This window comes from Polyodon spathula, chromosome 3 (genome assembly GCF_017654505.1).
Source record: "Polyodon spathula isolate WHYD16114869_AA chromosome 3, ASM1765450v1, whole genome shotgun sequence".
Taxonomy (NCBI): domain Eukaryota; kingdom Metazoa; phylum Chordata; class Actinopteri; order Acipenseriformes; family Polyodontidae; genus Polyodon; species Polyodon spathula.
The window spans coordinates 66,499,118-66,515,787 of NC_054536.1; the positions used below are offsets into that span (position 1 = coordinate 66,499,118).

The 16,670-nt window shown below is 35.2% G+C and overlaps 1 protein-coding gene across 4 annotated transcripts in view; it reads left to right on the forward strand.

Moving 5' to 3' along the window:
* The window catches only part of LOC121313331 (nuclear factor of activated T-cells, cytoplasmic 1-like), a 124,204-nt gene that overhangs the window by 71,580 nt on the left and 35,954 nt on the right, over positions 1-16,670 (forward strand). For 3 of the 4 annotated variants that reach the window (XM_041245737.1, XM_041245739.1, XM_041245738.1), the window contains exon 8: positions 1,513-1,645. The exons of the other annotated variant lie outside the window; for it this stretch is intronic. In XM_041245737.1, the coding sequence (XP_041101671.1) occupies positions 1,513-1,645 (133 nt within the window). The remainder of the gene's footprint in view (positions 1-1,512; positions 1,646-16,670) is intronic. 4 annotated transcript variants of the gene reach the window in all.

The following is a 16,670-nucleotide window of genomic DNA, read 5'->3' on the forward strand; positions in this document are numbered from 1 at the left end:
CCTGTGCCAAGGCCTGTTTTTATTTTATGCGTATTTTAAAAAAATGTCTCCCAAACAAAAGCCTTCCAAGCCTGCATTCACTATCTGTTTTTGTATTGTGCTTAGAGCTCTATAAAATGCCTCTGTGAGAAATTACATCAAATATGTTTTCGATCATCAACAAAGCAGCCTTTTTTTTCTCCATAGACGGTTATTATTTTCAGCTGCACAGTCTCTGTTCCCTGTTGCCTGTACGTGCCAATTACCACTGTCTCAGTTACAAATATAAATCTCTTTCCAATCTGCTATAAACTTAAATGTTTAACTACATGTGTCAACATTAGGTGCAAAACAGTGTTTCCACGACACCTTGCTTCTTGTCCATTGCTGAACAGACAGTATTTTAATAGACAGATGTCTGTACATACAGGGATGGGCTGATAGCAGGAGATTGTGTGTGCAGCACAATCACACACTGCAAGGGAATTACCTAGTTTTCTTTCCACCCAAAATCCCTGCTTCCCAACACAATGTGTAGAAGCTCTTAGCTTCTAATAAAATAATGGTGTCTTTTTGGGCCACCCAAGCTGGGGCACAGAGTCATTTTGGGCCTAGGTAACATGTTGCCACTGGCCAGCTTTTCTCCAAATATTTCCTTGTTTTTTTTGGTACCATTGTTGCAGAGTAGTGCCTTCTGTGAAACAGAAAAAAATTGAATATGAACATTAAATAAAGTATATCTTGACATTATTTTGATATAAACATTTCCCATTCCTGTCAAAAATGGTTATTCAGACCTTGGGCTAAACAAAATAAAACACAGACACTAAACCAACACTATGGAAAGTCTTCACAGTCACGCTTTCTACACAACAAGAATAGAAATAAGCAGAAACAACGGAAATCACTGTCAGGTGTTACCGCAGTTGATTTGTCTTGTGCTAACTAATAACTGGGGCACTTTGTTCATGCTACTCCAACTCAGTAAAGAAAATGACAAAGCACGAATAAAGGCAAACCTTTTAGAACATTATTATATCATTACATTGAATATTGCATATTAATTATAAAGATGAAATAACTACTATAAATACTGTATTCACCCATTAACTTTTTTTCAATTGATAAAAAGTACTGCAAACTCCTATATTAGAGAGTGAGATTCTTCTTCTATAATATACAATAATACAATTAACCTCAGACCTGATTAACAATTACTTTAGGTTATAGGTCTAATACATTGTTGTTGTTGTACTGTCATCTTATAAATATTTTATAATGATATAGAACTTGCCTGTTTTTTTTATTTTTTTTATTTATAATGTTTAGCAAACAAACAAGAAAATCCTAAATTTGATTTATGACACATAATAATTTTGTTTTACACATAACAAGTCATATATTTTATACATTATACACATTCAGTGATACATACCGGTATATACAGGGTCGCTATAAAGTCAGTTGGTTGTTTTATAGACCATTGCTACTGTCTTGTCCTTACTCAGTGAGTATGTATGTTTCTTGTTATAGACTTCATTAGTGGTTGAGGTCCCCCTGTACCGAAATCAGAGGATAAGCAGTCCCATCCAGGTGAATTTTTATGTCTGCAATGGAAAGAGGAAGAGAAGCCAGTGCCAGCGCTTCACCTACCTGCCAGCTAATGGTAACCTTACCTTTCGATCCTGCTACAGCACTTAGACTTTTTTTTAATTTTTTTATTCATCATCAGTGTGCTGTTTTGAATCATTGACTGTTTCTCATCGTCTTTGTAAGGCATACCAAATAATTTAGTTGGGATAACAGGACAATTAACTTTTCCATTCTAAAGGCTTGTTTTGTACATGTGCTAATTTGCTTGTGTCTTCAAACCTGCTTCATTACATTTGTAAAATTTAAAAGGGATAGATATGCATTCTTATAACTGTGTTTCTAAGTCTTATACTTAGCTTTGTCTCTGTATAGACATATTTCCCTAAACATGTACCCAGTTATCTAAATCTCACTGCTTTAACCATACTCTTTTCTTCACCCATTCATCTCGGCATGGGCGTGGAAAACCAATGTGGTTGTAAAGCCTTTTGTGTTCAAGTATTGTGTCTACCACCTGCTAGGTTATTTTTAGAGTACTATCTGATCTAGTTTTAAAAAGAGAGACTTTGTAAACACTCTTGAAGTCTCTCCTAGTTACGGAAGTGAACTTGGAAAGCAAACCAAATTCCATTAAATTTCCTTCAAAACACAACCCCAGTGTAAGTATGCAATTCCATATTGTACATGACCTACATTTGCCTTTATACAATGAGCAGCACTATGACAGTTTCCACAAGCTGCAGGAGAAGGTTTTGGTGATTGGCCTTTTTCCCTGGGTTTGCTACTATCAATGCCTGCAAGTATCCTGTCATATCCTGCAGTGTGGATCCTATTGCTTAACACACCTGGTGCTTATTTCAGCCAGAAAATATGTACAGACACCTATTATTACCATTCATACCACTTGGGCTTTCCAGCTTTTAACAGCTTGTACTTAAGAGGATTGTTTTTAATACTACAGTTGCTTTAATCCATAAAAGACAGGATGAATGTATGTATCTTGTACCTCCTTGTGATAGCTGAGTGATTTATTGCATGTCTGGATCTAGCTTTAACAGTAAGATGGAAATGACAGCGCCTTGTGTGGTTGCCCCAGCCATAGCAATAACTGTTTGGGTTTGAATTAGAGGTGTGCAAAGAAATTGAATAGTGTACCACACTTTAAGATGTAGGTCAATGTTTAAATAACACCCAAGGGATTAGTCTGTGAAAACTGAATAGCTCTGCTTTTGACTGACAGCTCTCAGACTCAACAACAGAGCACATTTGAATCAGAGATTGTTTCCTAATGAAGGTAGAGATAGTGTGTTAATTATATAAATTACAAAAGTCATTAGTGTTCTTATTCTTGTTTTTAGAAGCACGAATTAATTCATAAATCAAACAGTTAAACTTAAGGGGTGTCCAGGGTTTTACTTCCCTTGGCTATTAGCACCAAAAGGAAACCAGTACATTGCACAAAAATACTGTGCCAGCCCTTCACCTGTGGTCTCATTCCACATCTCAGAAATAAGCTCTGTGCCTCCTAAAAAAAAGTAAATGTGTATCCTTTTATTTCAAAGATTATGTAAATTATTCTATGTTCAGTTTAGAAACTTCAGATGCTCTCTCCATTGTCATGAGAATGCGACATACCATGTACATATCACACACATTTCTCACAATATAGGAAGTGCTCTGCCACAAACATGGTATACCTGAAAGGGGTGGTAAACACCTTCTCACATTAACAAGCACTGCAAATTGACTAATTAGTATGCTTTTATTATTTTTTTGCATGGAAACAAGTTCAAAAAGCCATACCTTCTGTTCACGAGACTTCAGCAGTGAAGATCCCATTTGTGATGTAACATTGTGCAACTTTATACTATACAGTGGTTTAGAGTCCTCTTCACTGCTGTTATTTATTTATTTTTTTTAATGTGACATCATTTATTCAATGTTTAAAATGATTGCCTTTTGCAGATGACTCCTAAAATGATAGTGCTTTATATTCTTGTCATTTTATAAGCACATTTACAGAATAATACTGATAGATGATTGCTTTAAACTACCAAGAGACTTTGGCAAATTGGAACACTGACGCAAAACATTTAAATATATCATCCTATAATTTAACATTAATTAGGTCATTTGAATGTTGAAGGAGAATTTCTCTCCTTAAAAGAAAACTATGTGTCAACACAACTGCCTGAAAGGTACCACCAAAATATCATGTGAAAAAGGTGAAACGTGTTTTTATTTTTGCCTGTAAACCAAGCCTTTGAACCACTACCAAATGCATGCATTTTGATTCAGGATTTTGATTTCCTCATTTTGACAGACTAAGATGTTTCCTTCCTGGATAGAAGAACCCAAACGCTTACAATGCCTGGCTCCTGTGAAGCCAGTCCATGCTATTGAGCCTTGCATGGGAACCCAGCCCATCTCCCTGCTTATTCTAAAACAGAATGTAAACAGTGTTGTTCTAAAATGGAAAAGGGCAAAGATCAGATAAAGCAGTCGTTGCAGTACTCACTCTTTATTTTATGATTCAGTAATTTCCAAATGTACATGTACTTTACTTTTCTGTGTAAGGACCCTTCACTAATTCACCACCCTCCATATTGTACACTGTTGCATGCGTAAATCAGATAGGAACATTAAGACGGAGCATTGCATTGTTAAAAGCTTGAACCTAACAAAACGTCTCATAGCAAAGACTATAATGCATTTAAACTTGCACTGTAGACTTCCTGTTTCCAGGATCTACCTCTTACTCAAACACAAACACAAGCTATCTTCTGAAGAGTCTACAGTTTCAAAAGTTTATCGCTTTACAGTTAAAGCCCACACTTTGGAAAAAACAAAACACCAAAAGGAACAAAAACGTGAGTGATAACTGTCTTACCCACACTAACCATTCAAGCTGGATAGCAAAGTAACCCTTTGGTGAATTGTGGGGTAGAATCATAATCTTTTGCTCTTGTCAGATGTCATTCGCTGATGTTTGTTAACTCATTAAACATATCCTAAGATTTGCTTCCTGAGTGCATACACCATATTCTTGTCAAAGTACTGTATTTTGGGGATTATATCACCCTCTTTGTGGTGAGAATGTTATAAAAGTCATGGAATGTTCTAAATATAAAAACATCCACTGAATGTTAATCGGCAATGCAGTGCTGCTGCTGTTTTCCAAGCCTTATAACTATTAATTGAACTAATTTGAAAGTAAAACATTACCTATAATTGTGTGATTGACCAAGAGGGGTATTTAAACTGTTTTTTCCATTGACTTTAGTTTTCTGTTTCAGATAAAAAAGGTTCTATTAATATTTGAAAAAGAAAAGCAATCCTGTGTTTCTAAAACCCTCCTCAATAGGTTTTGTGTCTCACCCGTGGAGCCACCTCCAACAGAATGTTTTTTGTTCCTGGTCCTGAAAGGTTATTTTTAATAGATAAAGTCTCTGTTCTAATGAATACCAGTTCAGTCTCTCCTGTGGGCAAAGGGTGCCTGACTACTGTAGATCTGTCAGATCCATATTTGGATTTGTGGTTTGTAATGTCGGTAAGTCATGAGACTGTGGGTTAATGTCATGGGACTGTTAAGCATACGTAGCATCTGCCCACATGGAGTTGAAAATCTTTTAACCTAGTGTTGTTCATTAACTGCTCATGGTACTTGACCAAATCTTCACCAAGTAATGACGGCATATTAAATCTGCTTAATTTATAAAACATGCTAAACAGTTTCATTTTGAGAATTTTCTGGTTGTGTTGGATTTTTCTCCCACTATAAATATGTGCAAATGCATTGTTGTAAAAGCGTAGTATAGGGTAGTTAGGCATAGCAAATGTAAAGCATATGAAGATTGATAGCAAGCATGGTATAGAGCAGACTATGTTAAAATGTAATACAACAATGGCATGGTAACTATGACACTGTATAAGGTTATGAAAAGCCTGGTTACTGCAAAATTAGGGCTATCTGTAAAGTATTGAAAGGTTAGCAGTGTTATACGGGACGATACCAAACCTTTTGCATGGTACAAGTAGGTTTGTCAGTAACCAGATTGCCCAAGTTGAACTCTGCATGTTAGTTGAGGTACCATGTTGTTCAGGTCTGCTGTGAAGTTTACCCCACCTTAGCATGTTTTTATTCCAAATTACATCCTATTCAGATATCAACCTGTAAATGGGGCTTTTGTACTTAAACTGAGAAGGGCATTACCCTAAAGCCCTCACCCCCCAATGGACCACCTTGTTGATATAGTTGTTAACTAAACTTTAACATTTAGTTCAAAAGATATTTATACACTGGGGCTCTTTAGTTCTGCATGCAGTTTGTTTCCATAGTGGCCTTCCCACCTTCCGGAGGTGGTGAAGTGAAGCTTTTGAAGAGGGAATCTAAGAAAAGGAGTGAGGTCAATACTCAGTTTCTAGGACAACAAACAGGCAATATTTAAAGCAGTTTAACTGACTTATGGCTTATTCCAGAACCTTGTTCTATTCAAGTCCAAGTGAACTGGTAGGTTCTGTTAAATAGTTTAGGACCTGGTTAGAGCACTGTCATAGACTGGAATGGACTGGAATCCACACGTGAGTACCACTAAGAAAGTATAATAAAATACAGTGGCATTTTTACAAGTTAACTCAACAGCTCAGGAACCATGCCAAAGTGAAGTAATGCCCAAGAACATTAACATAATAATAATAATAATAATAATAATAATAATAATAATAATAATAATAATAATAATAAATTCTATATGTTTAAAACAAAACTCCAGGGTTAAGTAGACTGCAACAAACTTGCTTTAACAAAAATTGTAGCTGACAAAATGGGAACCTGGAAGGTTCGTTAGTCTTTTTATGTTTAGAAAGCTGCGTTTTTCTGTATGCCAAAGCTCGTTTATGTGGGAAACACCAGTAAAAAACCTCCCACTCATTTCAGTCTTCCTTTCATTATGATGCCGTCACGCCATCAATGGCATTTTCCTATTAAGTCATTTATAGAACAGGCGACTAAATAAAGATTTTATATATATATATAGAGAGAGAGAGAGAGAGAGAGAGAGAGAGAGAGAGAGAGAGAGAGAGAGAGATTTATATTTTATTTCTATACCAATAAAGCCAGTTCACAAGGAGAATGAGGCTTGTCACTGTCGTCAAGTATCTTGACTTCCTTCCTGCCAGCTAAATTTAACCTGTGATTATTCAGCGTGATGTTTAATGTAGTTGGTGGTGATGACAATCTGAACACATATCTATTTATCACCTAAGAATTATTGCATTCGGTCGTCTAAAAATAAGAAAAAAACACTCCACAAACAAAGGCAGCAAAAACCTAGATGTGAAGCGTGTATGAGTGATATATGGAATTATAAGTTCACAGTATTTGTGCAAGGTTTATCTTCATAATCCTAATCAATTAACCTATCCATCTGTTTTATAAAAAAATCCATCTAAATTAGCCAGCAATTTCAATTGACAATTACCTTATTGGAGACGTCCTGCTTCCCTGGCTTTAACTACACCAATGCTGTAATCTAATGAAAATGTCCATGTCTCTGAATGTTATTGTTAAAACAGGCCACCATACAGATCTCTTTGTCACGACTCAATACGTCCTGTCAATCCTGACTAAAAATTTGAACATAGCCTGCCTATTACATTGTTGCTTGTATTAAGTCAAAAGAAATAACTTTTTTTTTATTGAGCTTGTCACATGTAGATATGCCTGAGTGGCGTTTACATAACCTTACATCTCAACTATTCTATATACCCTAAGCAATAAAAAGAGTTAGCTTATCTTGGCATTGTTTCCTGTTGTATTATGTGAAGCGGGTTTGTTTTTTCTTATGTTTTCAAGACAGGAAATGCTGATAAGGAATGCTTTGCAGATTTACAGACACGTGCTGAATAAAACCTATACAATAAGTTCCAATTTAAATATTTTGGTACATAGCCTGACATAGTAAAACTGTAAAACTACATGTTGCTATTAGCAGAGTGAATGATTTAAAATATATTTATATATATATATATATATATATATATATATATATATATATATATATATATATATATATATATATATATATATATATATTGCCCTGTGCACCCTGTGCACCATCAATGTATCCTATGCATGCTCACTGATTGTGCTTATTGATTGATGCTTTTCAGAAGTCACAATCCTCTGCAGGCATCTTAGCTTAAGTTATTTTAACCATTGTCTCAAGTAAAGGGCCAGACAGCATGGCAAATTAATCACTTCATGACAGGTCACTTTATCATATATAAAATCAATATTTAAAAGGCAGTCGTATGGCTACAGTGCAGACAAATAATGCACACTTTCATATAAATAGCACTACACTATCTACCTTTCTTTTACAAATTAACCCCTGCCACATGACACAACAGCAATTATGGAATGTTGTGCATAGCACCACCTGATGGCCAAATATACCACTTCCCTGTCTGCTTAAGGAAATATTGCATCTGGAATGCAGTTGATAGTCAGTTGATTTCACAACCTCTGAATGTTTAGTCATCCTCATCTCACAGGCTGTGTGAAGATAAACAATCATGGCTCTGCTTGAAGAATCCTGAGACTTTTAAAATAGGAAAGCGCCACTGTCAAGCAGGATGTGACAGCTCTTTATTTCCCTGTGATACGGAAAGTGAAAAAAAGAAAGAAAAGCAATCTTTCTGAACAGCTGTCCTAGGCTGATTGTCTCGCTGGCAGCAGTAACCTGATGCTGAAGGCAATTCAAGGAATGTTTTGCTTTTATGGGCAAAGCTGAGTTCCTTGACAAGATTGACTACATACATAACACTTCTTATACTGTCAAGTGTTGTAGGCCTTGGCAGGAAAGAAAAGATGAAACATAGCAGTAACACCAGAAAAAATAAAATAATTAACTACAGAATATCAAAAAATTTACAAAATCGTCTTCTTATCATCTGAGAAGTATTGCAAAACTTAGACCTATAATCTCTACATCTGACTTTGAAAGACTAGTACATGCCTTTGTATCCTCCAGAATTGATGATTGTAATGCGTTATTTTCTGACATTCCAAAATGTGTATTGTCTCGTTTTGCAGCTGGTTCAAAATGCTGCTGCTAGAATCTTGACTAAAACCAGAAAAAAGGAACATATCACCCCAGTGTTGGCTTCTTTGCATTGGCTTCCTGATTTTAAAATACTGTTATTAACTTATAGGCCCTAAATAATTTGGCACCAACCTGTTTTGGAGAACTGCTTACCCCATATATCCCCAGTCGTAATCTTAGATCCCTGAATGTGGGATTGTTGGTAATCCCATTTGTATAATACAGTGTCTATAGAAAGTCTACACCCCCTTGAACTTTTTTCACATTTTGTTGTATCAGTGCATCAGCATTTCATGCATTTAAATGAGAATTTTTATTGAGAAAAAAATTATGTGTTAAAAATACAAAACTGAAAGATCATAATTGGATAAGTCTCCCCCCCCCCCCCCCGAGTTAATACTTGGTGGAAGCACCTTTGGCAGCAATTACAGCTGTGAGTCTGTTGGGATAGGTCTCTACCAACTTTGCACACCTAGATTTGGCAATATTTGACCATTCTTCTTTGCAAAACTGTTCAAGCTATGTCAAGTTCCTTTGGGAGCATTCATGGACAGCAATCTTCAAGTAATGCCACAAATTTTCGACTGTATTTAGGTTGGGGCTCTGACTGGGCCACTCAAGGACATTTACCTTTTTGACCTTAGCCACTCCAGTGTAACTTTGGCTGTGTGCTTTGGGTCGTTGTCATGCTGAAAGGTGCACTTCCGTCCCAGTTTCAGTCCTCAAGGACTTCTCTGTACTTTGCTACATTCATTTTCCCTTCTATCCTGACAAGTGCCCCAGTCCTGCCAATGAGAAACATCCCCATAACATGATGCTGCCACCACCATGCTTCACAGTAGGGAGGGTGTTCTTTGGGTGATGTGCTGTGTTGGGTTTGCACCAAACATAACGCTTTATATTTAGGCCAGAAAGTTCAATTTTAGTTTTGTCAGACCACAAAACTTTTGCCACATGGCTACAGAATCTCCTGAGTGTTCTTTTGCATACTTCAAACAGGATTCAAGGTGGGCTTTCTTGAGCAAAATACAGGCCAGATTTGTGGCGTGCTTGGAATATTTTTGTCACATGCACACTTTGACCAGTCTTGGCCATAAAAGCCTGTAGCTCTTGCAAAGCTGCCATTGGCCTCCGGGTAGCCTCTTTGATCAGTCTCCTTCTTGCTCGGTCATTCAGTTTGGAGGGACGGCCTGATCTAGGCAGGGTCTTGGTGGTGCCATACACATCCACTTCTTAAGAATCGTCTTGACCATGCTCCAAGGGATATTCAAGGCCTTTGATATTTTTTATACCCATCCCCTGATCTGTGCCTTAACTTAACTTGGTGTGTGATTTTTAAGGCGATTGGTTACACCTGAGCTAATTTAGGATTGCTATTACAAGGGGGATGAACACTTATCCAAACAAGCTATTTCAGTTTTTATTTTAATTCATTTTCTACAAATTTCTAGAATATTTTTTTCAATTGGAAGTCATGGGGTCTGATATGTAGTTAAATGAAAAAAAACTATTTTAATGCATTTTAATTCCAGGCTATAAGGCAACAAAAGGTAAAAATTTTGAAAGGGGGTGTAGACTTTCTATAGGCACTGTATATGTTTTAGTTTTATTGTGTGTCACAGTTTTGATACAGTACTTTGTAAAAATTATATGCATTATATATATATATATATATATATATATATATATATATATATATATATATATATATATATATATATTTTTAATTTAGTTACTGGTGTTTACATTATATATTTCTTAAAACTATTGTTTTTCATCTGACATATTTGTTTGTTTTAAGTCTGATAATATTTGTGTCCAGTAAAGTGCTATGAGATACACATGTATGAAGGGTGCTATATAAATATGATTTGATATTATATATGTGGACGAATTAGCTCCAGTATGATACAATACATTTTTGGATAACACTGTATTATATTTACAAACTGTAATTATACTTTAATTAAATGTGTATTTTTCATGATCAAGGGACTAGTTAGGTTGTTCAGTAAGTCAGTTACTGAGCTAGGATTTGAACCCAGGAACAGCCAATTTCCAGTTGGGAAATATCCGGAATTTTGATGTGTATTTTGTGATTCTGAGTCCTCATTCATGATTAGGTCTTCTGATAAATCTTCATTGAAAGCAACATTGTCCTAGATATGAGCAGTAATTAGGTTAGACAGAAAATCATTACATATTGAGGTTATTTACAACAACTTCTAGAACCAGAGTGTAGCCAAATACATGTGAAAACTAAACTTTAGACACTGCTAGTTTATATAGGTCATGAACTGCAATTCATTCTGTAGTCTGTTTACTTTTTTTATATATAGGGATGTAAGCGTCTTGTTACGATTAGATGAGGTGTTAGAAGGCATGACTTTTTCTTCTGAACCACTTTATTAAAACTTAGCTAACTGTGCTTATTGCCTTATCACTTATTACAGTTAATCTGCTGAAATATTTATAATAATAAATAAGCGCATTGCATTCATATGCAATAACCAGCGCTGCTTTGTAAAATATTTTGAGAATCTTAGAAGAGACCCTTTATCTATACATACTATGGATAAACTGGCATGAAGTGGGCAATCAAAAAGAAGTAGATACCAATGATAAAATGAACGTTAACAAAAAAAGGAAATGGATGAAGTGAAGTGATACAGTAAATGTGCAGAGTCATGCATGTGACCTTTTCACCCCTTTTCCAGCCTGTCTGACCGTTAGTCATTTATTTGTGTATTTATTAAAACCTGAGATTTGACAGTATTTTGCAATTATGAGTGTTACCCAAAACTATGACACACTGCCAGTACTGTTTCAGTCATTTACTGTCACCTAACACCTGATGAAAAGGCTTATATAAAAATTCCCTTTAATATTTGCTTGACCAAGAATCAAGCTGTGTTCCTATTAAAAAGTACTGTATTCATTTATATGTAAAACTGTTGTTTGCAAGGGCACTGAAGGTATATATTGGATGGATAACATTCTGTAGAATTTAAATTTTCCCAGTGGAAGCCTGGGCCAGCTGTTGGGACTTCTCATTTGCGAGGCAGTTCAGTTCCAAATCAGACAGATGTGAAGTGAATGCATTTCCAGTGAAAGCCCACAACTCTGTCAGTACTGCAACTGCTTGCCTCAGATTATTCTAGTAAAACAGGTATTGTTCTGAGAATTTGTTATTTTAATAGCTGATAGTTCTCTGTTGTTTATCTTTTTTTTTTTTTTTTTTTTAAGAACTGCACAGACTTTCATTTTAAGAATTTTCTGGGCCAAGGAAAGGGCATAAAAATATTATTGATTATAATAAAAATGCTGTTCTTAAAATAAAATGAGCATTTTTTTTATAATGTATTAAAAGTACAGTACTAGCAGTGGAATGGTGTGCTGTAAGACCTAACAAAGCAAATCAGTTAAATTAAAGCACAACACTTTGATATTAGTATTATGATTTTCTTATACATTATGCAGCAAGTTATCAGTGTCTATTCAATTGATCTTAACAGTGACAGATACCAGGGTGGGTCTTGTTTTATTGATTTAAACAACAGCAGTTTGAATCAATTGAATATGCCCCAGCATGTCATTTTATGAACAAGAAATATTAGTAACAGACCACTGAATGATACAAACAGCATTCAATGTTTATATGCCATGTTAGTCAAAACAGGATTAAAATACATTACAGAGGAAGCAAAAACATATAAAATTTGTTCTGAAATAGTAGTAGTGTGTATTGATCCTTACTGTTTTACTAATGCCAGTGAGAAGTACTCATTATAGAGCAGAACAAAGAGTCTTCTTTTGCCACACTGTTTTTCATTCACTAGCACCCATACTCTTAATAATGGAAAAACGTTGCTGCTATTATTAAACACAATAACATGTGCCGGCTTATTATGACTAGAGCAAACGTTTGCACGCCCACTCATTTTGCATTGTATAGTGTGTTTATGTACTGATAAATATACTTCCTCTAAAGTCTGATATAAAAATTGGAACACTGGCTATTTTCAGCTAGGTTGCATCATAATCACTGTTGAAATATTGCAAGTGGAACATGATTTAAACAGTTACAAATGAGCTGTTTAAAGAACTAATCCTGGGCCTGGCTACTCTGTGTGTGTGTGATGGGTCTCTTGCTCTGGCATGGCTCAGTTTACACGATTGTACTTGTAGATTAAACACTGATGCACAGCTTTGATAAATGAATAGAAAGTAGCAAAGGGTGGTTAGACATTTGGGCCCAGGGTCTACCGTCCAGTCCAGAAGGAGCAGTCTTCAGTTGAGGTACCACCTTTAAGGGCAGTGAGAAGTCAACAAAGGCCAGATGATGGAGGACTAGGAAGGAAGGAATGGGGAAGTTGGAGGAGAAAGACTTTTAGAATAATTTAGGAATGATGGGCTTGCTTTATTTTTATAAGATTAGTCAATAAGATTTAGCAAAGGTTGACCTCACCCATAGAGCTTTGGCAAGTGTCCAATTATTTGAGGGTCAATAGAAGCTGTTAATTGGAGTGGTGAAAAATGACCAGTTCCATCATCTGTCATATATAATCAAGTCTGCAGTCATCACGTTACGCAAAAGTAACAATTGACAATATATTCAATATTACATTTTTGTTCCTGTTTATTATTCCATATTTCCCTGGTAGTATAATTCATTGACAACAATCTGTTCTACAATTTACAGGATTACCACCCACCTCTAGATACTTTCAATTTGAACTTTTTGAATCCCGTTGATTTTCAGTTCCAAATCTTGTGCTACTTGCACATACATTTTAAATACAAACTACAAGGCAAGTGGTGTAAAGAAATGTGTTCAAAATGTAAAGACTGTAAGACAATTCTGTTTCTGTTTCATTCAAAACTATGGCAATATGCAACAAAAGCCTACGGAGCAGGCATTTCCTGATCGATACGTGACAACAAGTGACAGTTAAGTGTCAAAAGCTATCAAACAGGTAATTGCAGATTCTGAGCTGGCATCTACCATATAGATAATCTGTGAGGGTCACACTATAGGATAACAACACAACGTGTTGTTGTCTGTTCATTATCATTGAAGGTAGTTTAGATGTTTACAGTAGAAAAAAAATGCAAGCTGGTCCCAGACCGAAAAACGCTTAACTGCCTATAAACACTTTATTTACTGAGAACATGAACAGCAGTGGTTCCCCAGTATAACCTAAACTTCTTTCTTTCTTTCTTTCTTTCTTTCTTTCTTTCTTTCTTTCTTTCTTTCTTTCTTTCTTTCTTTTTTTTTTTTTTTGGAGCAAGCCCCACAATTGCAGCCAAATGTTGGAAAGCCCGCCTGTTGGTAGCATTTAAAAATAAATAAATACTAAAGTATTATGGGTTAATGTTCCTATTTGTAAACTTCTCTGCCCTGGATCTGTGCCCACCTGTTCAATGTTGTTTCACTTAAAATGTTTAAATCTTTTTAAATTGATTTTTGAACTGCTGCTGTTTTTCTTCTCTGTGCATTGCTCTTTATACGTATGTGTGCTCTTGTATTTCATTTTCTATGATAGACTGTGTATGTTTGTAACTGTGCAACTTTGCCCACTGCCAGTCACAGGGGCCACCTGGAAACAAGATACTCATTTCTTATAATTAGACAAGTTAACTTGCATTTGGGCAGACCTATGCCGAGACTGTCCGGTCGGGGTGTGCAGACAATTAAAATATGACCTTCTCTTTGATCTGCTTTCACAAATTATAGCAGTCAAATACTTTGTGCCATGTTAAACAGGCTGCAGTTACAACAGTTAGTCACAGGTGGCACTGTGTGCACCAAATGCTTGTGAGTGTACATATAAAAAATGTTGACCCTCTAGTACTGCATGGCTTTTTTTTATTATTGTTTTAATAATATGTTTAAAACATGTGTGTTTTTTTCTCATATATTATGCATGATGTGATGTTTGTTTTCAGGGCATCACTATGATGTACAGGGTTAAAGGGAATACATATTCAGTTTTTTTAGACATTTCCATTGTTTGGAGAAAAACATGTTGGCTGTCACGAATATAATTTGTATGTTATATATGTGTGTGTGTGTGTGTGTGTGTGTGTCTGTGTGTGTGTGTGTATCTGTGTTTTAAAATAAAGGTTCTTAATGCTGTAACTTATTTTACTGTGTTATTTTTTAAACACTTCCTAAAACTTAAGCATTCATTTTTAATACAGAAAGATTAGATCCTACATGCAGTGAATCTTGTCTGAATTTGGACTAATATAGCCTGTGATTATCGATTCACGAAGCATTAACTCATTAGTAATAAGAAAGTCTGTTTTGATTTTATAGACTGTTGTTGCAGCCCAGAAGAGTTCATCAATATAAAATTGTATTTAATTCATAATAACAGACAGTAAAAAAAAAAAAAAAAGACTTTAAATAGCTCATAAGTTAATGCTTAAATACAGAATGGGGTGTCTTTAACAAAAATTCGAGACAAGAACAGTGCTGCCATATTAATATGAATTCAGCATTGTTGTTTGTTAAAAATATATATATATTGCCAATTTAGCACATTCATTTGGATAATGTGATGTGTGTGTCTTGAACTGTTTTACAAATTTAATAGACTGTATTCTTTTCTGCTTTCAAAAAGAAGATTTATTTTGTTATTTTTCCCATAATACCACACAAAGTGTGTATTTTACAATTACGTGCTTGCAGGTTCTTTCACTATGCACATTGCTAACTGATGACTTAGTGTTGTAATTGCAGGGAAGTTCTTACATATGTATTTGCCATTTGGAGTCATTTATGGCTCCCCAGGGACAGGATGTGTGTGTTTTTTTTTTTTTTTTTTTTTTTTTATATTACAATCATATCATTTTGAAATAGTATCGACTGTTTTACCACAGTTTTCTTTTTAATAATGACTTTTTTTTAAATACCAATTAAATCTGCTGCTCATTTTAACCAATTTCAGTCTCCACTGTAAAGCTAAGGTATAATTTAATTGTCTTAAATGGATCTGCTTCAGTAGTCATCTATTATTTAATTAAATCTTAAATGAAATCTTTGATAAAATAACTATTTCAAACTTCCAAATATCCTTCATAAATTCCGTCAGTGCTTTTACTGCTAGGAACATCTGTTGGTACCAGAAGGCATGCTGTGGTAAAAACATTTATTAAGTACAACCTTGATAGTATCTAAATCTGATAAGAGGAATTAATCCAATTGCACTGTTAGAGTTTGTGTTAAAAAGGTACTGCAGTAATCTATTCTTCCTTGTGATTCCTTGAGAATGAAAAGTCATCTTGCTAAGGATAAAAGGAAAAGGGTATAAGTTGTGACAGTTATGTAAAACTCAAATGTTCTCAAAGAATAACATGAATGTGTTTAATATAAAATGTGTGTTTCTTGCATCCACGGTTCTTTTTTTTCCTAAATTAGGTAAATCTTTTTTTTTTTTTTGGCAACAATCTCTAAGACTATTACTGTAAAAATCTTTCTATAAGTCAATTATCTAGGTATTTTTAGGGAGTCCTAAAAAGGGGGGAGCCTTATACACCGGTGTGACCTGTAGTCTTTTTCCTGAAATTGTTGTCTCAAAAGGGGGGTGGGGGACTTATACACTGGTTTGTACGGTAATGTAATAAATGTAACATCTGCACTGCTTTATTTCCAATTTCTACAGTTGAATCCTTTTGCATTTTGAAAGCAAATCATTTGTTTTAAATTGTGGAGCCCTTGGGTCTAAGGCTCCTACTGCAACAAAATATTTTAAAATATGTTTTTTTATAGGACATTAGTGCAGGCGCAGAATCCAAAGTAAATAGGCCTTTTCAATATTAGAACCAGCTGTGAGCTTTCTTGTGCTGATGAGTCATGCATTTCTTTTTTTTTTTACTTTTCTGGGTGGGAGAGCTAGGCAACCAGCACATAGAGTCTTATTCAAGAAGTTGTTTGTTTTGCTGAGGGTATCCTAGCCACAGGCCCACTCAGTCACATGAATTTGT